Raw genomic sequence first — 22,895 nt, 5'->3', positions numbered from 1 at the left:
TGAGAGCCGATCCTAATGTAAAGCACACGCACAAGCAACAGCAGGCACAGGGAGCGGTGGGCTACAACAGGAAATTCCTTTACAGCCTTTCTGCTGACTAAGGCCTCAGAGTGGGAACAGGGTAAGAAAGAATGTAATGTATACGGTGTCGGTGTTATTTGGGGTCCAGTTAGGGCAGCATGTGTGCAATCCATCACCACTGGGGTGTGAGGATGTATGAGTATTATTTTTGAACAAATTACCAGGTTTCTGTGAAAAACATCAACCATTAGACAGAAACATCTCAAGAGACAACATACTGATGGCCTTAACGGTTAAAACTATTAAATTTATTTGGATAACAAAAATGTTAAAAGATCTGTTTATTGAAAGGAGATTTGCACCCTTATTTTATATAAATCTCAATGTTGGTGCAAGAAGACAGTGATAATGCATCTCCTTCATCAGCAGCCCCCTCCACTCAAAAACCACGCCCACCATACACGTCCTATTGTGTGAGTAAGAGAAAACCAGGCCAGACACACTCAGACAGTAGCCATCTTTACGAGCAGCATCCATGTTGCAGTGGCAGCACGCTGCACAGGTGTCCTACCACCATGACCTACATTTGCCCATCTGATGCCACCACATACACCTCCTTACACTCTGTGCCAACTCCTCCCTCAAGACAACCAGTAAGGGTGGAAATTTAAGTGAGATTATTTGTATGGGGGAAATGGCAGAAACTCAAATTGCAATGCAATTACAACGCAACGTGTGAAAGAAACGTGGCTAATCCATGTCTGCGAGATGGATGCTGCAGTTGAAAGAAAAGGAGTGGCAGGTGGGGACTGGGGATGTCTGAATGGAGCAACAGTGCTATCTGGTGGTGAGATTGGTCATTACAAAAGAAGGTTTGGAGTATTTCAGTTATTGGACAAAACAATCTGCAATAAGAAGCTGATGCAAATACTTTATATCCTTAAGGATTCTTCTAAACATCAGCACTGTTTCTATAATCTGTAAGCACATGCATTACCACAAAACTACACAAACATATATGCTCATCTCCAACAGATAGCAATAAACTTTCAACAAATAACTCAAGGGTTAAAGCTTTATTTTCTTCTCCATGACTCAGATCTTTCATCTAACACTGTTTATTTTATAATGTATAATCTGTTAATTGTGTTTAGTGGTGTAGTCATGTCTAAACAGACCTGTGCATTTTGTGTCTTTGGTGGGTAAACAGCATCATGCTATAATGCAAGACACAAACCCATTTATCATTTAATCTTTTAATGACCATTATCATTTGAAAAATATAGTAAAATACTCAACTTGAAAGAAAAAGAACCCAACAGCTCTGAAAACAAATGTGTGTAGAACAGCTCCGATTAGTTCAATGCCTGAATCTGAAGGGAATACACAGCCGAGAATTACAGACATGCAGCACATCGTCTGAACACAAAAGCCTGAGGAACAGCCAAAAAACATACAACGCAACGGTAACCATCTGCAAAATGATTTGCATAATGTTATTGTACAGACATGCAATCAAAAGTACATTATTACAATAATTAAGCATTTATTTTAGTATAAATATTACACCTCTAGGCTTACTTTTCTCAATTACATTACAGATGATGGAAAAGGAAATCTGAAATGCATGGAGCGTGCTCACGCTGCTCCTTGGTCTACTTGGCACACTGTCTGCTGAGCTTACACAGAGTCATTAATTTCTCCAAAAACAAGAGATGCTACCTTTGAATTTGAACTAAATCTGGTTTTGTTGACATTACAACCAGTTTTAACTCTTTTAAAGTCCAGTGACCTCCAACTCAATGAGCAGTTGTATTAACAAGTTCCCTCAACCCAGATAAGACATCCTAACTCAGAGAAGTGACATTAAAAATGTGACAGAAGCCAACACGCAGCCCGCAAAAAGCTCATGTATTCAATCATATGACAAATAGATGAGGGAGAAAGTTCTAACATAACAGACATGTTAGCTGGCTGTGTTTCACATGATGTATCAAAAACATTTGGATATCATCATCACACGACTGTGTGTTTTACAAGGCCATTTGTCTAGCGCTAGGAGTGAATCCAAAATGAAAGGTGCTAAAGAAGGCCAAAATTGTTTTTTTCTTTTGTTTTTTTTCCCCATTTAGAGGATTCACTTGCATAATAAAGATGAAGAAGGGGGGAGGGTGGAGAGAAAAAAAAAGACAAGGACAGGTAGAGTTCATTCAAAAATCACTTTCAAAGTATTTCATCTTAGAAAGGTGACAAGCAGCATTACAGTTTATGGCTATTTTGCAGCCCACATTTAAGTCATCATGAAACACATTCACAACACAAATGATGTACTTAATGGCATAAAGAAAAAAAAAGGAAAAATCAGCTCCTCACCTGCTGCAGCTGCAGTGAAACTGCAACATTCGGACTTATGACTGCATGTCGCAGCTTTAAGGTCATGTACTAGTGTCATATGCTCTCTAAGCGAGAAGTTACTCTGAGTCCTTACCCTCTCTAGAGGCGTATCTGCACTAATCTGACAGCTGACGAAGCGGTCTAATTCTTATTGCCTTGGTCTTCCTGTTGCTCTGTTCAACAGGTTTACCAATATGGTCCAAACCCATCAGAAAATTCCCCTACTCACAATCATGACATGGTGACAGTGTGGACAAAGAGTTAAAACACGATAAGCATGGTTCGTCTGCCGAGAACTAGCTTTAATAGCAGGACACAGTTCGTGTTGCGGAGGCTCTCAGTCCCAGTTCTCCCAGTCTTCATCCAGCTGGTGGAAGACAGGGAGGGATACAGTTAGTAATGGGACAAGGAACGTCACAATTATTTGATTTCACAATTTATTACTGTGTATCACAGAATATCACCAGCTTTGTACGACAAAGTAAAGGTAAATGTTCAGTAACTGGATTAATATCTTGTTTCTTTTTCTATATTTGCTGGTTTAGTATTTTTGGCTTTCAAACAGCAGCTGTTCTGCTAAAGAACAGCTGGAAGTCAAAAGCTAGCTTGATTTTTTTCTCTCTGTATATTAAAATTTCTATTGAGGTTCAAAAAAATTGTTCAAAAACATCTTTGTAATTCAATTTACAGAAAGAAGCCTCCCAAGCCCAGGTGGAGGTCCTGCAGCTTTTTCCATCCGTTTCCTCTGAGAGAAATCCAAATTTAATATGTAGTGTTTTTAATTTTTTACACAGAGGGCATTTAGCTGGAACGGGACTTTTTGGTTACTTTACAATGTTGCTGTAATATTTTGTAATGCATTAAATTTAGTGCTGGGTACGTTAATGCGTAAATCGCGCGTTTAGGTTTTTTTTTTTAGAATGAAGAGACGTTTTCTGTCTGGAACTTAAGAAAGAAGAAGAAGAACAGACGTTTCTCTTGGTCAAAAACCCATGCAGATGGCAGAACATTGTGATTTTTGGACAGGAAACTGCTCCCAAAAGACAATGAGAAACTTTTAATTTATTATTTTTTTAATAAATGCGGTTTTAATTTATGCAAGACAGCAAAGGTAAGACATGTTTTCTGACTTTTACAAGCGTACAGCATAAGTTGGGCCTTCTTCTGCCTCTAGTTCGGTGAATCTTGGTCATAGCGAGATGAAACTTCCAGCTGTGGAATCTGTGAGATGTGAGTTTTCAGTAGAGGAGTTGTTTGTTCGTGTTTATGCCGTCGGGTGGACACATCATCTGTGTTTACATATTTTTCAAACTTTATGTAGCTGCTCTTTGAATTATTTGTTGTCTTAACTGTGTTTGTTGGTGATAGAAATGGTTTTACTGAGCTGTTAGCTGTGTTTCTGGACTTTCTGTGGATACCACACGTTTAGTTGCACATCTGACGCTACACTCTGATGTTAACCCCTTAACTCCCGGTAGCGGAGGCCGCAGGTGCAGTCAAGCTAAAAATTAAAGTTTAGAGAAATTATAGGCCAGAAAGCTGGATAATGAAACACTGAAGGTGCATGGATGGAAGTTATTGTGCATATTGTCACCAGCTGTGAGATTCTCATCCTGCTTTCTGTCTGTTCACCTGATGCTGATATTCATCACATATTGTTCATTCTGTGTTTAGAAGGAAGCAGCTTCACAGCTTTAAATTCATCCTGCTGACTTTTTACCTGTTAGTTAGTAAATCCTGAACATTTCATCCTTCTTTCTCATAAATATTTGATTTTATAAATATATATGAAGAAATATTTTAACTGTTGCTGTTTAAAGAGAAAACTGCTGCTAAACCTGTTTATGTGTTTAGTGCAGGGGTCTGCAGCCTTTTTAATCCAAGGAGCCATTTTTCCCTCAGCCAGCTAAATAAAACTCCTTTAGAGACGAAAATGTTACCAGACTTTTCAAAAAGGCAGCTTAATATATATTTTAAGGTTTAAGGTTTTAAAATAAAGAAAAACATGAAACCTTTAAAAAAGAGGATAAACAGACTTTCTTCTAAGGGATATAGATATTTGTGGAAAATGATGTAAAAGAAAAAAAAAAAAATAACGTCCCTGTTTTCCAACCTAATGACAAGAAAGATAGATATAAAAAAATACTTTAGCCACGTATTTAGAGGCATTGTGGAAGGTCCAGAGAGAAACTAGCGACTCCAGAGTTGCAGGTTAGAGACCTGCAATCGTTGCCCAGCACTAATTAAAATATAGAAATAAAATAAAAGTAAAGACCTATAAGGAATGTTGGCGCCACTTTATTGTGTATATTTATAGTGTTGTTAAATTAACACATAATAAATGTGATATTTGTAATATTGAGATACTTATTCTGAATATAATCATACCAAGAAAAACTATATAGACATCCCTACATCACTTGTACACACTAACCTCTCCAGAACCCTCTATTTTAGAGAGAGCCATCTGGACCTCTTCTTCTGTCATGTCCAGGTCAAAGTCTTTCTCCCAGTCCTCGCTCACATCAGTGCTGGACCCTGGAGGAGAGAGGTGGCATAATCTGGAACTTTCTGTGCCCTTCTAACAACAACATTTAACTTTACTCTGTTTCAAGACTTTCTGGAATACAAAGAGTCTATAAACTATCAAACTAGATGATATCATACCTTTCTTGCCGTTGTTAGAAGGCGTCGACTTCCCGCTGTCAGAGTTCAGCTCGAACACTCTCAGGTCTTGTGGACCCTCCTCCTTTGTGTTCTCTGGTTGTTTAGAGGCAGGTGCTCGAACTGGTGCCTCATCAGCAACGACCTCTGGCTGCGTTACAGTTTCCACTGGAGCTCCATGAGCTAAGTCACTCTTTCCAGACCGCTGCTCGTCTTCTGTCTTGTCAACAACACCCTTCACAGTAACTTCTGCCAGTTTCTCTCGCAGCTCTGTGTCAACGTGCGCTGACTGAACTTCCACCTGCGTCGGCAGGCTGACGCTGTCGCTGCTGACTGAGAGTGTGGTGTCCCGCTCTTCGTTTGGAGACTGGATGGGGCTCAGCAGAGTTACCCCCGCGGGAACAGTCAAGTTGCTGGGTGGCTGGGTTGAGCTGCTGTCCAGTTGAGGTGTGAAGGTGAGTTGAGATGATGATGAGGCCCCGAGGAAGTCATCTGAAAATAAAGGCAGAGATGTCAGAAGAAGAACAGGAAACACTGACTGATTAAAAACTGTTGCTAACATACCCTCCTCTTCCTCCTCCCAGCCCAGGGTCTCTGTGTGTGCACTCTGCTCTGCCCTCTGCTTCAGTGCCACTCTTCTCGCCTCCTCCTAGACACAACAGGGGCTTTATTTGTAACATGTGCAGATCTTCATACAAATTCACATATATGACAAGCAAATTTAGAACTCTTCCAAGCCAAATTAAAAAGGAATGAAAAACAAATGACTGTTTCCAAACAGCAGTTTGAAAAGAAATTCCAAAACAGAAATATAAGTTGGGTAATTAACCACAGAAAATAGCTTTTTAACTCTTTTTTTAAACCAGATTATTGATCTAGTAATGTCTAGAATGAATAAATAACAGGAAAACAGTTTCTAGTTGCAGCATAAATGGGATTCTGTATATATAAACTTAGAACAAAAAGTAGGGGAATTTGCATTTGGTTGATTTTTCTCCCCTTAAATATTACCAAATGGTGTTGTATTAGTTATCACTGGAAAGCCTGATTTGTCAGCTTTACAACGAGGTATAACTCGTAAGAATCATGTTTCCGTGGAATGAGCAACACAGTGTGAGTGACGGTCAAATAATGAGCCTGCAACATTCTCCTGTTGGTGCCAGATGTATGAACGGTACCCGGCTACTACCTAACTGATAGACAGACATATCGGAATGAGATTCTGGAGCCAGTGTTGATCCCATATCTCTAGAATCGATGAGGTGGCTGTAGCTCACATGGGAGAGCAGTTATCTACCAAGCAGAAGGTCAGTTGATCGATTTCCTGGCTTCCTCAGACTAAATGCCAAAGTGTCTGAACCCCATGTTCAACTATTACACGTATGAATGTGTGAGAGTTGAAAGGACTTAGTATATAGTATAACATAGGTGCTGTATGAGTATATGATTGGGTGGTGTAAAAGCATTTCGAACTATACAAGTACAATCCATTTACTACTAGAAAATAGCTCCTGACTCCAGCGCTAACCCCAACAGAGCCAGGATCATCACACAGTAGCCCCAGAATTTTGTGGACAGGATGAAACAGCCTGCCATGAGTCAAGAACTCAATCCAATTGAACACTTCTGCGTTACCATAGTTACCAATACAACCAAGCTGGTTGGTCTTAAACAACTCCAGGTTGAGGAATGGGATGCCATCCACCACCAAAATGTGACCATCATGAGGAGGAGGTTCCAAGCTGTTGTAGCTGCGTATGGCTTACCCACATGCTACTGAGGTCCCTGACTGTAATATTTAAAATAGGGCCAATATGTACTGTTTCTTCCTTATTACTGTGAAAGGGTGCATCATCCATCCCACCAACTACATTTTTTTGGGGCACGACCCTCACATTTAGCGGTTTTGCTCATTCCACAGAAGCACCATTCTTACAAGTTATACCTTATTAAAAGGTGACTAATGTGTCTTTCCAACAATGCATAATACAACTATTAAAATTATTAAAAGGGAGAAATAATTTAACAAACACAAATTTCCTTTTCCTTTCTTACAAAAATTTCCTTATAGGTTGTGTTATAAGTGTGTTATATACCAGCATAAAACATTTTAAAAATCCGACATCAAAAACTGCACAATCAGTATGAGATTGCGCAGTTATTGTGTAGTATTAATATAGTCTCATAAAAACAGTATGAGACTATATTAATAATTCTAGTATAAAAAAAAACATTAGGTCAAACATCATATCAAGCTTGTTTTAAAAAAAGGTAGCACAAACCAGCATCCCAAGCATAATGAAACATCTGACATACTTAAAAAAAAACAGTCCAGCAGATGGCACCCAGGACAACATACTGAACTGACAAACAGCCAATAAGGCTCTACACCAGGATCACCAAATCCGGACCTCTTGAGCCAGTGTCCCGCAGGTTTTCAATGTGTCCCTGCTTCAACACACCTGACTCAAATGAATGACTCATTGAGCAGAACTTCATAGGTTGTTGGATCCCTTTAATGAGTCAGGTGTGTTGGAGCAGATAAACATTAAAAACCTGCAGGACACTGGCTCAATGGGTCTGAATTTGGTGAGATTTGGGGGGAAAAAAAACAAAAAAAAAAAAAAAAAAACAAATGTACCTGATCCAGCTGGAAGACTTTGTAAAAATACCTCTGCCAGAACTCTGAGTGTGCTACAGCAGCTGGCACCTGCACAAGGGAAAAAGATAAATTTGTGTTTTCTTACTCATAGATTCCAAAAGAAGCTAAGCTGGGCTCCTGCAGATCAAGTTTTGGCAAAGAAAACATGAGGTACCATTTTGGTGTAGAGCGCTCGTATAGAGGGACTGTTGACAAGGAGTTCTGAGATTTCTCCTTTCTTTTCTTCCAGACTGAAACTGGACAGCCAGTGATCAAACTGCTCTGGAGGACCTTCAAAACATAAAGAAAATTAAAAAGCACTTCTTAAACCCAACTGTCCATTTCTAAACTTATGTCACTGCGTCCCATTATTGTAGTTTTTTTCTTTTTTGCTTAAAAACCTAAAATACAGATGCATATAAAGATAAATAAATAAATAAAAGTGCATCTGCTAACTAATTAACCAAACCTTCCACTTTTAAACAATTTTCAGGTATTTACAGAAAACGACTTGATTGTGTTCTTCCTTACCATCAGGCTCGTTGCAGTATGTAGCAGGATCAGCTTGCAAACTATAGAGACGTGCCTGCAGGAAAAATAAACATCCTCTTAGCAGTGTCTGTTTCACATGCGCACAACACACACTTTCAGTCTTGCATCATGAGAATATCAAAAACAAAACAAGCATGCTGTTTAATATCAGCAGAAAATGGCTAATTCACTTGCTAAGTTCAGCAAGTTGACTCAACTGAAATCCTGCACAAGGATTTGTGCAAAACTAGTTTGTTCTTTGCATGCTACACGACTGTGATTGGCCAAATCTATTACCTTATAATAAGGTGTTTAGGTGTGTCCAAAACATCTGCTGTTAAATTAATGGCTGATCTTACAGGAGTACCTACTGGAGCAGCACTTTTCAGTACCAGCACAGTATCTCTTGAACAAAATTGTTAAAGCTTTTCTGTTAGAAAAACTATAGTTTTGTGCATCCATGTCTACAGAGAATAAACCACCAAAAGAAGAATTATATAAATTATACTCTGACAGATAACCACTGGGGATAACAGATCTTAAATTCTGAAAATAAAAGTGGATCACACATTATGCAAGTTAGTGCACATTCAGCCCATCAGTGAAAAACTGTGTCATTACAGAGGTGGTTCAAATCTGGTGCAGCAGCATGCGCAGAACCTGACCTCTTCTGGCCTCATCCACCTGACTTCCTTTGAGTTTTAATGCCATATAACATAGTGACGTTCACTGATAGCGTCAGTGGAAATATGACAAGATTTTCAACCACAGCTGAAACTGTCTCATGACTGAGTCGGAGTCTGCGTAGAGACAAATCATGTGTTGTTAGTGCACGTCCAACTGCCTGGAGCCTAAAAGTCGCAAGACTTCCTCTATTTATTTTGTTATTACTTTACTTTGGCTCTGATTTTATCTCATTTGACAATTCTGCACTTGCAGATCTAACACCAAGAAACAGAGTCCAGTGCTATTATTTTGTTATCTTCTTTAGCATAGGATACACTGGACCATCTTTCTTACCTATTGAGATTCATTGCAGGTAACCATAAAGACTGTTTTCACAGATAAATTGTAAAGGGGGAGCTCTGTGTTTTACTATTCAACTGACTCATCATTTGGTGATTTTATTGACTGGCTATATTAAAGAGTTTCTCTAAAGTTCATACCTCAATTATTTAGTACCCACCTTAGAGCTGTCGTAGACCTCTGTGGTTCCTGCTGGCGTTGCCACCAATGTGATTACATCACAATCAATGGTTTTATCAGGGGGTGGAGCAAGTGTGTCTGTTATCACTCCTAAGAAACTAGACAGGCTCTTTTTTACTTTTTCTGTTGTTTCCGAAGACCCTTCCACCTGGAAAACAAAATAAATAAATAAGTGAATGAATTCAATCAGAATCTGAACTGGAATGTGGGAGATGTTCATAAAAGCAATGACTTGGCCAGATACTAACACTTACAGCAAGTTTGTTTTTAACTGCAGTGGCCGTAGCCACGATTGAGCAGGCGGTGTCATGCTGTACCACAGTAGAGAATTCTGTCAGGTCTCGTTTTAGGAACTCTATGGCCTCAGATGACTGCAAGGTAGAGAGTCAGAAGAACATGATCAAAATCTAAAAAATGGGCTTCTCATCTCAATAAGAAAATTCTCATTTTACATTGTGGACATAACAAGAACCAGTACAAACACGGTTCTCTCCTTTCTTCTTCATGGTACTAAAATGCCATGTAATGTAGAAATGGGAGAGATTTAATAATAACAACATATGTGATGGTATTGGCAAGTAACTGTGAAAAATGAAATAATGAAAACACCATAGCTGAGCATTTCAAATTAAAAGAGGAAACACTTCAAACTTAACTAAGCAGTTCAGATAAATTTATGTGGCTTTATAAAACAGACCTAAAGTGTTTCAGCTCATAAGGTCAAGTCACATCCCAAATGCTACCATTACTGTTATTGCAAAAGATTGATCTGTTGTGGAATTGCTCCATACACAAAAAAATCCTAATGTAAAAACTGACTAATTGTATAAAAGTTTGGCACTGAGAATTGTGGGGTATGTTTAGTTTGTCAATTATCCAAACAATGCCGAGCAACTACCTTTGATAAAATGTGGGTAATCAAACTACAGTATGACACCAGAGAAAGACAAAGAAACACCCGCGATGTAAAGAGATAATCAACCAGACATCCTGCAGTCTCGACTTCTTATGATAAAGACAAGACGAACAATTCTTATATTAATGATTGCCCTTGTGTCTGGATTACCTTGTCTTTTACGGCCTGGAAGCTTTGCTGAAGCCAGCCTCCCCACCAGTTTTCTCTGCAGACAACACATTATTAACAGTTAGCTTCTTTCCATAACAACGCAGCATAGATTAGCACAAACATCACAACTGAAGATTCAGCGAAACCTACTGGTTCTCAGCTGTTGTCATTCTGGCCATAGTTATCTCGCCAGCCGATCGAGATAACGAGCTAGCTAACGTCAGCTACCAGAGCAAAACAATTATTCAAGAGACTAATCAAACATGCAACGTGTAAGGCTATGACTTGTAATGATTACAAATGTACACAACTTGATAGCTGTCACGTCGGGGTTTAAACGTTTCTATACAAAAGCTAGCCAGGCTAAGCTAACGCTAGCAATGCTATGTTTTGGTAAACACATACACTTCCTGAACTGATTCCGCAGGAAGCAGAACTAAGTAATTGCATTTTTGTAATCACACAAACCGTCATTATACACACAACACAACAATTTACAAAGTTTATAAAAATAATTAAATCCCTTTGTAATATTAAGCTGATAAAGAAAAACTATTTTGCGACTTCACGCTCACCCTTCAGCCATCTTCAGACGATGACATCATCAGTATTTACTGAACTCTAACCCCGTTGCGTGGCTATGGGGAGGGGAAAAGTCACGTGCTGTAGTTTCAGTTATCTTCTTTAAAATACCCACAACTATTAAACTTAAAAATTAAACTTACAACACCCCTTCACCACATAAACAGAACTGTTTTTCCTTGCGCCGTCTACGGTGGCTGCAGAGACCCAAACAAGTACGCAACGCGAGACATTCAGCGGAGTGAAGGTTGACATTGTCGGTATGTAACGGGATTTTAAAATTAATATGATTATAAAGGGTATATCACTAGTATTGGAACTTAATTAAAATTTCACATCATCACAAAAATGAACGAGGTTCATTTTTTTTAAAATAATCAATGTAAAACGTTCCCAGCCTATACTCTAATTCCGTTTTTAAAAATTCTGACTTGACATGGGCTATTTAACAATCAAACTCACCAGAACCATGAAAAAAAAAATGAATAAAAATAAAAATCTTTCTGAAATTTTGTTAACATGATGAGTTTTTGAAGTGATGACATTAAATTTATATTTTCATAACTATAAAATATATAAGATGCTGTTAGCCAAACTAAATCCTTTTTGGTCATGTTTCTATGAATGAGATATTCCATTAATCAGGGTGTAAACAAATCCCTTTGTAAACAAAAGTGAATGTTCATAAAACCAGAGTTTGCTATGTACATACTGTAGGTGCTAATAAAAGCATAACTTTGAGAAAACAACCTTTAAAGGAGATGGGTTGGAAAAAAATTAAGTAATTTTGTAGAAAGCCATCATTTACATATACAAAATGTAGTGCATCTTATTTTTAATCACAAACCAAATTTGCATATATGTTCAAGAGCCACAATGTGGCCCTCCAGGGCTTTTTCTTTTTAGTAGTTTGAAAGAGAACATTTCGTAAAAGCAAAATGACTCAAAAATAAAAGAAAACTAGAACAACAACAAAAAAATCTTGTTGCATTTACCTCAAAATATGACTATTTTAACCTTCTTTTCTTTACAACAAGAAACCAATCAAGGAACAACAGTAACAAAAGCTATCACCATTAATTTTATGAATTTTTAAGTATTTGATTCTGAAACTACTAAAAAATATTAGATTCTACCAGGGCCGGTTCTAGGAATGCATACATGAGGGGGCAGGCATAAATTTGAAGGGGGCATTATGAGTACATACTTCAGCATTTTCTTGTTGTTGCTTTTTAAGTGTTTCTTTAACGGAACTGTGCTGTTAGTGGAGTCCAACTTCAAAGAAATGGATTGCACTTTGTCAGGCCTCTACTCTAAGACCTGTCCAGCTTGGGTGTCCCACCTGAAACCAAAGCTCCTGCTGGTATAGCTCTTAGAGTCACTGAGGCACGCAAACCCCCTGACCACAATAAGGAGGCAATCCCTCAGGGGGGGAACAGAAAATATCAATAACAAAATGAAGTAAGAAAAAAGAAAAGAATGATCCATTATCAAAGCTTTAACAACCAACAAAATAACAATTGCCCTATTGGACAGCCATTAGATGTCTAAGCATTTTGAATAAATTTGAAACTAATAACAATAAACTCAACTATCTGTGTGTTTGTTTCTGTCTGTATATAGACCATAATGATTAAAGAATCATAACTATCAAGCACAACAATAACAGAGCAAAAAATTAAACCCCCTACCAAAATAAGGCAGTGAACCTTCAGGGGGAAATAATGATAATAATAAATGAAAATGAGTAAAAACTAAATGATCCTTCATCAAAATTTTAAGAACCAACAAGGCATACATGAAGCTCTGAGCTGAACTGCTGAAAGCAGCGGGAATGTAGAGTGAAACTTTCTGTTATTTTTTTCTTCAAACTACCATGCTGAACTAAAGGCTGGGCGGAGCTTGAGGGGTCTCATATGCGCAGCTCGTTTTCCCTCAGTCTAGTACCGAGGAGGCAGTCACATCTATGGCCCGTGCGTGATTGATCACTGCTCCTACTAACAGGCGTAGACACGTTTAAATAGAACAGAAACAAACCCCAGTTGACAGAATAGATGCAATAAATACGTCTGTTATTATAAGTATTTATTCAGTATCGCTACAACACATTTAACAGAGCTTTACTCTATAAGTTTTACCGCTGGAGCTCAGCAGCCGCTCTCTCTACGAGGGGGAGAAATATGACACCGCAAGATCAGGCTGTATGTCAACTCATTTGCATACTAAACACTGATTGGTTGTTTTCTGTGGTGGTGGGAAGGACTTGTTGAAGACAGTACAATGGATCCTGTGAAGCTCCGACACACAGAGTTCAGTACAGAGGGGAGAGAGCGTTTGGAGAGATTTGCCCATTTCGGTGCATTTGATTGAGGGGGCAGAATGTTTGTTTGAGGGGGCACTGCCCCCTCTTGCCCCTGCGTAAAGCCGGCCTTGGATTCTACATTCATCGACTCATGTTCTTTCCATGGAATTTGTTGTAGTACAACACTTCAAAGCTTTGCACCTCGAGTCTAATACTTAAATATCACTAAACTAAATTTAATATGACATAATTTTCCAAGCCTTTGTTTAAATCGGATTATTATTACAACATACTGGCTGATTTTCATGTTTGCAAATTAATCTATAAGTTTAAATCTACAGTTGACGAAGTAAATGCATCAGAGCAGCTTCAGAGTGATACAGGTCCATAAAAGAAAAGATGTAAATCTTGAAACTTAAGCTACCATGACAGTCCTGAAGTCCATGAAAGTTTAAATATATGCAAATTGTTTTCTTTTAAATAAAACCAATTTAACAAATAAGCTGTGCACAAAACCAAACAAACGTATCGAGAGGAAAGCTTCCCTTCTTGAGCCATTATGTTGACTAATCAGCGTTTAGCAATTCCAGCCTGAATCCCTCATCAGTTCCCTCCTCTCTGTGCATCTGTGGACATGCATGTGAGCGTATGTGCACACCGTATTGCATATGCGTGTTGACCCATAGCAGCTGTGCTTTCCCCTCATCAGTATTCTGGGTGGAAAAAGACGGGGTGTGAGGGCTCAAGGCTTTACAAAGCTTAAAATGAAAAAGAACAGGCAACCAGCCTCTGGAAGTGTGTTCTCTCTTAATTGAAGTTCCCCTCTCTCCAGACGCTGCACAATGTGTGTGTATGTCCTCCAATATGTCTCCTCCATCTTGCCCCTCAATCCTTTTAATTGGGTCTTTCAGCCCCCTAATTAACTCTGTCAGTGCAGGCCAGGCTGAGCCAAGTTGGGACAAGCAGGCTTTTATTGATCAGTATCTAGAGCAGTTAACTTATCCATCTGTCTATATGGGCTTGGGCATTAATTTAACCAAAGAGTAATGTGTAATAATATCCCTGTATCTTTTGTGTTGCTAAAGCCATGTTTTCCTCTTCAGCTTCTTCTTTTAATTGTAGGATCCTTGCACATCAGCTCAGCAGATAAGCAAATTCATTTGTAAACTGGTTTACTACATTTGAGGTATGAAGTAAATATAATGCAATATATTTTTGATAGATTTCAGCGAGTTGATTGCATTGTTATTCATCATGATTAAATTGGATAACTCAAATCCAGCTAATAACAAAGGGCATTTTCCAGGGTACAGTTTTTGCTTTTTGTACCTTACTGCTTTCATCCGACAGATGTAGCTGGTATTTTTAAAGGTTTAAAGGCAGAGGCAAATCAAGATATATGAACACTAAGATGATTTCATTTACAAAAAAATCTTCAATATTCTTGTTATGGTGCATATTAGAGCTTCAAATGCTCAAATTTTGATAGAGCTTTTTTAAGGATTATTTTTGTAGTTTTTTTAGGCATAATTTGATCAAAACCCCCACTTACTACTACTTAACTTAAGCATTATGATTTTTTCTTGTCCCTAACCCTAGCGGTATTCTTATTAAATTTGAAATCGTACCATGTATTTTTTAAGTTTAATCCCCAACTACTTTACCTACTTATTTGTTAGGTTTTCCAAAAATGTTGTAGTCAAAATGTGTAACATTTAAACTCATTGTAAGCATAATACAATCTCCAAATATAAGTTGGCCTAAAATATTTTGGAGCCTTGCTAACGTTCAAATTCAGCAAGGCTTTGTTTGAGCTTGTGTGGCACAGTCAAATAATGCAAAACACTGGCAGACTACAACTTTTGAGTAATCATGTAAAAGTACCAGAAAGTGTAGTAATTGTTATAATTTTTGGGATTGTACTGTAAAACTGCTGCATTTTGTGCTACGGACTATCAGTGTATTCTGCTGTATACTGCCATCCATTCAACATGATAAAATGATTCCACCCAAAAAAGTACATTTTCTTAAATGAGATTGTGAATACAAAAAGTATCTTAATACATGCTCTATTTTCCCATTTTCAGAGTTAATTGTGGACATTATGACTTAAACTGAAGCTGCCACTGCTGGTTAGCATATGCTAAAGACTGCTGTGATGACAGCAGTGGCTGACCATAATGGTACACAGAGGACATGCCCATATTGTATGATTTAAGATGCATATCCATTACACAGTGCAGTCATCACACCCACACACACATGCACACACTTTCCAGACCAGTGATGCCACATTGTGGGTTAACACCATCTGGTGCAGATCAGGAAACACCAGCTTTGCACAAGTCAGTGTCTCTAATTATCTACCTAGAGCAAAGGGAGGCCGATCCCCACTAATCTCCACAATGTGTTCTCCTTCCCATTCCCACCTGTGCCCCAATAAAGGTTGGGGGGGGTGGGGGTTGTGTTGGGGACTGGGATCTCTGTGTCCAGGGACCAGGTGACGCAGCAGCGCTGGTCCCCACGACAGAAGCTCCACTGCTTGGTTTGGCTAGCAGCTGCCTCCCCCCACTGAGACATCCCACAGCTGACAATCCCCCAGCACTGACAGGAGCTCTTTACAGTGTCAATAGCCTCATATATTAGAGCTAACCGCCTTTGTGGCAGGCGAGGGCGTCAGGCCTTTTGGCCCGACAGCGCTTGTTACCATGATGAAATGTAGATTGAATGGAGGGGGTCTGTGTCCCAGGCACGAGAGTGTGGACTCCCCCTGCTTTTGTGTCCCACGCATGGCTATTGTTTGAACCTTTTCAGTGGTCTCAGGAGGAGGAGGAGGTGGGATGAGAGGGAGGTGGGTGAGAATGAGTTACATCTCTTCATTTTTCCCCTGATCTCCAACTCATCTGTCAGCCGTGGGAGGATAAGCATGTATTTTACACGCTTGATTTGTTGCTAAGTGAAGGCCAGCCATTGCTCAGTTGTTTGACTGAATCATGTCCACTCAGTATGTATTGCATACATATAACTTGTGCTGGTTTTATCTGAGCAGTCATTTTATGACTCAGCTGAAATCAAAATTTCATCACTAAATCAACCAACCCTGATTCCAAAGTTAAGGTAATACGGAGTGGAAATATTCATGCAAAATAAAAATGTGACCCTGTTTGGATCATATTAACATTTGTTTCTTTTATTCTTTAGAATGACCGCTTTTTGTCCTCTGCTTTAATTTTGCCCTTTGTGTGTCCATATCCATGATCTTATGAGACAGTGACAAATGGCTGGCCTGTAGCTGAGGACATGGCTGTGTCCCTCGCCTGCGTCAGACAAAAGTGACGCGCCTTGCTGGCGCCTGTGTCGCCTGTGTCGCCCTTTCATCTCCTACACCCTGTTGAGGTGAAGATGGATGGTCCCCTGGCTCAAGAACACCACATTCAGCTTCTGTGCTGCTGTATTGTTTCGCCCTCCTGTCCCTCTTTAGCTCTTAAAAGGTTGGTCTGTCCCAAGCTGGTTAGCAACAAATGACACCCTTTCCTAAATATCCATTTTTGTGATGCTCCTTCAGCTTGTCAAAGCACAAATAAAAACTATTATATTTAAAGATCTTACATTATTGTTCTTATATTGCCATGCATTTGTGATAGATCTCCCAATTTGCAGAAAAATCTTTAACTTTTTTTTTACTTTGATTTTTCTTTTTTTTTAATCTGGCTTGTGCATATTTTGTTTAACTGTAAGGTAAAAAACGGAATATTCACATTCAGGGGAAGAAAACAAACAGGCATTATTTTTAAAACTGAATTTTAATTTAAGAAAATAGAAATCCTGCACAATCATATATGTCTAAATCGATTTTCCACAATGTTTCATCACCACAGAAATCAGATAAATTACAGGCTTTGCTACTCTGATAAAAAAAAAAATTCCCAGTGCATTTACTATATTGCTGTGTCAACAAAGCAAATGAGGCAACTGTTAACAAATAGCAGCAGTTTTTATATACAGCATGTACAAGTTTTGGCACTGGCCGGCATGTTATCAGTTCTTTCATCTGTAAGCTGTTTGGTTCATTGCACCAATCCAAGCAGTAGCTGTTAGTTTTAAGAACGTCCCGCTCACTTGTTCATAGTCAGGCTGTGTAATGTGGACGTTGTAGTGGGTAGAGGCTGGCAGAGTGTACATGGACATGGCATGCCAGGAAAGTGCCTGTAGGAGCTGTTCAGATGGAGAGGGTCCTTCAGAAGGCTCTGCACTGGAGTATGAAACCCCAGGAAGCTGGCTGATGGAGGAGAGTGTGGAGCTGGAGCCGAAGAAGCAGAAGACGAGTGATGTTGCAGTGCTGAGGGTGTGTTACCCACCAGAGAATGAAGGGACTGCGCCAAAGGATGCAGAGGGAGGTGAGCAGATGCAGCTGCAGGTGCAATTGAGGGGTGGGGAGCAGAGCGGCTCTGGGCAGCAGCACTGCCACCATAAACATCCCCAACCAGCTTCTTCATCTCCTCCAAAGAGCTGGACAGCATGAGGATGTAATTGCGAGCTAACAGCAAGGTTGAGATTTTTGACAGCTTGCGAACTGAAGGTCCATGAGCGTATGGCATGACCTCCCTCAGGCCGTCCATTGCCTGATTCAGGTCGTGCATCCTTTTCCTCTCTCGACTGTTGACTTTCAGCCTCAGATCTTGCATCTCCTCCTTGCTAAGTTCAGACCTGCTTTTGGTTTTCCCACCTTCGCTGCAGTGCTCCATCCTGCCTTGACCAGCATCACTGTCCATTCTGTCTTGGCAATATTTCTGGAACATCTTGTTAGAGAAGAAGTTCCTCGCAGAGTCATCAACAACCAGGTCTGGGGATGAAGAGCGGCTGCATGTGGAAGCAGCATCAGAATCCATTTTACAAGTCCCAAAACAAAACCCCTAAAAATGAGCGCTTAAATGCTGAAGACTTTCTGTAATTTTTGGAGCTTTCTACAGAGCCAGAGAGTCTGTGCTGTTCAGGCTGATGATCAGTCTGTCCACAGGAGTGAGAGTGTTTAAACTGTCACCCCATGCGCTCACTGGGGTGTATTTATATTGCTGACACAACAAAGGAACAATAACCTGCATAATGAGACACTTAGGGCCTCAGCCAATTGCAGAAGGGACACACTTTCACCCCCTCTCACACCTCCTTCCTACAGCCCCCACTTTACCTTCCTACACCCCCTTTAACTCCCCCTATACTGATGAGACTCCTAAACATTAACCAAAACAGGACTCTGTTCACAAGTGCAAAGCTGTACACGAGTGAGTGAAAACTTCTGTCAGACTGTCAATGTGTTAAAAGATCAAACTAAATCAAAACTATCACTTTCTTGTACAAAAAATGATGTAAAACTATTTTTCTTGTAAAATAAGCTGAAAGTGAAAGTGTTAACCACTAAGTTCAATAGGCCGCTGTTTTATTGCCTTCTTTAATGACACCAGATAGATGATGCCTTCAAGGCCTTATTTACATACAGTATCCATGAGACAGTTTGGAGAAAGGTATGAGGCACCATATGAGGTGCTTAAACATGTAAAGAGCAGTGTTAATGGCAGACTAGGTACAATTCAACCAAGAGCTTAAGACAAAAGAAGTCAGATAAATTTGACTTGGCTTCCAAAACTGTCCGTGAAATTACATCACTATTACTGGAGGGGGTCCCTTATTTGGAGAGGAGGCAGTTAAAAAGATACTAAACAAGTGGGGACAGCATTGTCCTCCCCTAATTCAATAAAGCTAAAAGATAGACTTCAGAAAAAGTATTGTGTAGCATCTTCATTCTTTAATACGGGGGGGGGGGGGGCTTTCAGGTTTTATATCCAGAACTTATTTGCTGATCTAATCTTTTGGCACATATTTCTTGCTGTGGTGGTTGGAGGCTGGATTTCACTACCGAGCTGGAATTCTGGAGCTCTTTGGGAATCCTTGAGTTTAGCAGGACCAGAGTACAGGAGGAATCACACTGTCCAGGACAGCTAAAAGAAATTCCAATGAGATCAGTTTTCACTTTGTTCAAATGAAAGAAACACTTTATGTACTATTGGCTGGAAATGTTTTGAGTTTAAGCGAAAACACATCTAAGAAACTGTCTGATTTTCATCATGATGAACACAGGACACCCTGCTTTATATTCACCCCAACACGAATGGATGCACTTCTCCAGCCGAGTGTCTCTATGTAGCTACATGATTGTTCCAGAAACATTTTGTCTTCTACCATTTTCATGTTAACCTCTAATATGGCAGAATATCCCTTTAAGATTAGGTAACAAATTCTCTTCCTGTTCAAATGCATTTTTCAAAATACCGTGAATGCATCCATCCACTGTAGCTGTTTAATGCAAAACACAACAAAACAGAGCAAAACGGTTCTGTTTCCTTAAAAGTCCAAATTTCAAAGCATCCTTGAAGTGAACTTCTTGAACTAAAATGCTGCTCTGCTCATCAAGCTTATTTATATTAAAGCACAGAGTGACAGAGCAGGCCCATCAGGTTAAACACAGAGAAGTTTGCCAGATGAAAACCATATACGGCAAAAAGAAGTTATGAATATTCTCTCATGTCAGTGAATATTGACCATATTTATTCTACAGAAAGAAATTGTTCTTATGGAAAACGTAAGCTATGTCCGACCTGGTTCAGAAAAGTTGTTTTCATCTCCCATTTATGTATGTTGATTAATTTTCATAAAAGATAAAAATAAAATGTGCCAAGTGAGTGTAAAAACATTAGCAAAATTAAAAGAATCTTTTGTCATTTAGCTCTTTATTGAACATTTCTTATTCGTAAAAACAATCCTCCTTAAGATCGCCTTACAAATCTCTTCTATCATTTAACTAGTATGAATATCGAAACTAAACCAAAATCATTAAAAAATAAAACCTTAACTGCAAAATATTGTGATGTGAATTTAGAGTAGAAGAAGTTATTATTTAATGTTATCTTACTTTTAGGCTAATTTCTTGTTTTCTCCAGGGAAATGTTAAAACTGAAACATCATATCACTTTTCTTAATTTTCAATTAAAACACACACTTTCATGTTCTGAACACTGACTAATCTCATACTGGTCATAGTGGTCACTCAAACAAGGAGTCCTTCTCAATCTACTTATAAAAAAGAAAAGTTTGGAGTGAAAATCAAAAGGCCGCTCAGGACACTCCAACCACCACAGCTCTATCTGGGGGCCCTGCAGGGTGTGTTGGCTCGGCCAATATTCAAGGATATTATAATTGGGGAAAACCTGAGAGCCAACATGAGCCGTTTATTTGGAGCATATGGATTTTCCCATCATTGGGCTCTGAGCCAACATGGCTGCAGGACTCTTCTCTGCTAATTGGGTCAGGTCCTAATTAACAATGTTGGACACAATGAACAGGATTTTATTCTTTTCCAGTCTTTTATTTTAATGGTGTTTTCTCTGTCATAGGCTTCATACGCTAAATGAAATAGAAAGAAAATCCAAACGTTTCTTTAAAGATAGAAGGCTGCTGATTAACTTAGTTAAATTGTCAATCATATCAAATGAGTGAATATATAACATCAAAAAGGGCCCAGCTAAGGAGAGTTGTTTGCTAGTGAAAGTAAATTTATTGTGAACATATACAGGGATTGTTTTAGACTAACTGAATTTGGATTGTAATCAGTCCTCTTCTTACTCTATTATTATATGCATGAGCCACATAAATTCTATTCTGTGTCTTTCTTATTCATGTGTTTACAGAGGTGATAGGCCACACAGAGAGGCCCAGAGAGGATGTCTGAGCTTTGCATTTTACAAATGAAAGCTTAGCCACCCTTCATGTTTCCACATAATCCTTCAATTTTTAACCCTGCATTAGTGTTTGACTTTCTTCTCTAGATATCACCTTTCAGGATCATTCATCCAGTTCTGAGCTCCAAGACAGATTTTTTTTAGGGTTTAGAGACCCACTTTCAGGCGCCTCATTGGGTGCTCTCCAATGAAAGTGTTCAGATGACCAGAAAATGAGAGCATTATCACAGGCATATGCTTGTAGTGAGAGAGGATCAGGCAAGATTAGGGCCTATCATGGCTCAATAAAGTGCTAAGCTGAAGAGCAAACCTGTGGTTGGTACCATAAGGCCTCCTTCATTCTCTGCTGGTCATTGTTTAACGGGATCAGTTATTAGATCTTCTGTACACACACACACACACATACACTGAGTTTAAATCTGGGCATGGGACCGAGAAAGAGCCTGCAGAGGACAAACAACAGCTTCTCGGTTCCACCCCTATTCTCAATATCGCCTGCATATCTGCACTCTTAAATCAAAGCAAAAGCTGGGATGTAGAATCTATATGTGCTGATGTCTGGGGAAAGAGCGATATAAAACTGTTTCACAAAGTGAACTGGCTGACAAATGTTTCTGAGAACAGGGAGTGCTTCCTTTTGTTATCGCTGCTTGGACAAACTGCTTGGAGATTTATTCATTTACACTGCTTGAAACAATTGCATTATCTTGGCCATAACAAAAAGATACAAAGGCTGTATGAAAATCCCCCAGGATGTTTATGAGTCACTAAAGACTCCAATAACTTTCCCCTTCATCTTTAAGAGGCCGCAGAGAATTTCATGCTGTGGAGGGCTGCAGGGCGAGGAGAGTCAGGAGGAGGTGTCCAGGCCCAGGCAGAGATGCTGATTATGGGTGGGATGAAAGGAGTCCAGGCCCTCTCTTCTGGAGCTGAATGGGGCTCAGTCAGCAGGCTGTCCCATACACTGGCCAGCTCCATGCTGTTAGAACTTCATAAATTACCTCACAATTACCCCGGGGGGAAACACTGAGGGAGGACAGACAGGCCAGAGGGGGAGAGAGTGAAAGGGGACAGAGCAGAACCGGTTGCCGAGCAGACCATCATCAGGAGGTGAAGGGACCAGGTCCAGATGTTGGCCTTCAGGTGGCTGGGACCCAAATGAAAGTAGCCTCCATAAGACTTTTAGGAGAAATATTCACATCTTTAAAACAATTATTTTAAAAAAATAAATTCTTGAATTTGCAGGTAATTTCACGGGTACTATAACAGGTTATTTCTTACATCAGCTCATTAATGCAGACGTCACACTATGCACTTATTCTTTCTCTTCTATCTGTTCTATATGTTTTGTTTGTTTGTTTTATCTTCAGGTTCTTTTTTTCTTTTAAATTACACTCATTGTGGTATTTTATGTAGCTGCTTGACCTAAAATAGATTTTTGCATTTTGCATCACAAATATTGTTAGCCCCTGAAATTTAAGCTACATTTATGCTGACATTGCTGTATCATTTGTACCTTTTTTCCCTACAACAGAGTCTAGTATTGTGATATTGAAGGAAGGTGTTATATCCCACAATCACTCGCAATGAACAAAAGCTACATAGTCTCACTGTAAGAGTGGTTCTGATGTAAAAAAAAGTCCAAAATCACTTCCTTGGCTACTCATTCCTTGCTGTCAATGTTATGGACACTCA

General features: G+C 39.3%; 2 protein-coding genes across 3 annotated transcripts; both read right to left on the bottom strand.

Moving 5' to 3' along the window:
* Nucleotides 1-2,145: 2,145 nt before the first annotated feature.
* bsdc1 (BSD domain containing 1) lies at nucleotides 2,146-11,281 on the bottom strand. 2 transcript variants are annotated; one of them, XM_041972148.1, is made up of 11 exons: nucleotides 11,099-11,281; nucleotides 10,524-10,578; nucleotides 9,712-9,828; nucleotides 9,438-9,605; nucleotides 8,252-8,306; nucleotides 7,896-8,011; nucleotides 7,721-7,789; nucleotides 5,644-5,728; nucleotides 5,083-5,571; nucleotides 4,850-4,953; nucleotides 2,146-2,782 (listed from the first exon to the last, which is right to left on the bottom strand). In XM_041972148.1, exons 1-11 carry the CDS (start codon nucleotides 11,107-11,109, stop codon nucleotides 2,753-2,755), a joined length of 1,299 nt encoding a protein of 432 aa, XP_041828082.1. In that variant the 5' UTR covers nucleotides 11,110-11,281; the 3' UTR covers nucleotides 2,146-2,752. The 2 variants fall into 2 exon arrangements, with proteins under 2 accessions (XP_041828082.1, XP_041828081.1); XM_041972147.1 differs by lacking the exon at nucleotides 11,099-11,281 and adding an exon at nucleotides 10,674-11,035.
* A 6,241-nt stretch (nucleotides 11,282-17,522) lies between these two features.
* olig4 (oligodendrocyte transcription factor 4) lies at nucleotides 17,523-18,296 on the bottom strand. The gene has a single exon (XM_041972676.1). The coding sequence runs from the start codon at nucleotides 18,294-18,296 to the stop codon at nucleotides 17,523-17,525; it is 774 nt and encodes a 257-aa protein (XP_041828610.1).
* Between the last annotated feature and the right edge of the window lie 4,599 nt (nucleotides 18,297-22,895).

Source organism: Melanotaenia boesemani, chromosome 20 (assembly GCF_017639745.1).
Source record: "Melanotaenia boesemani isolate fMelBoe1 chromosome 20, fMelBoe1.pri, whole genome shotgun sequence".
Lineage (NCBI taxonomy): Eukaryota > Metazoa > Chordata > Actinopteri > Atheriniformes > Melanotaeniidae > Melanotaenia > Melanotaenia boesemani.
The sequence above is the reverse complement of the archived record's forward strand: the minus strand, read 5'-3'. Positions and strand labels throughout refer to the sequence as shown.

Coding starts and splice junctions, on each gene's coding strand:
- bsdc1 (XM_041972147.1), bottom strand. CDS start 10,702: ATGGCCAGAATGACAACAGCTGAGAACCA. Junction 9,606..9,711: donor CAGTTAAAAACAAACTTGCT/GTAAGTGTTAGT, acceptor TTTGTTTTCCAG/GTGGAAGGGTCTTCGGAAAC. Junction 5,572..5,643: donor CTGGGAGGAGGAAGAGGAGG/GTATGTTAGCAA, acceptor CTTTATTTTCAG/ATGACTTCCTCGGGGCCTCA.
- olig4 (XM_041972676.1), bottom strand. CDS start 18,296: ATGGATTCTGATGCTGCTTCCACATGCAGCCGCTCTTCATCCCCAGAC.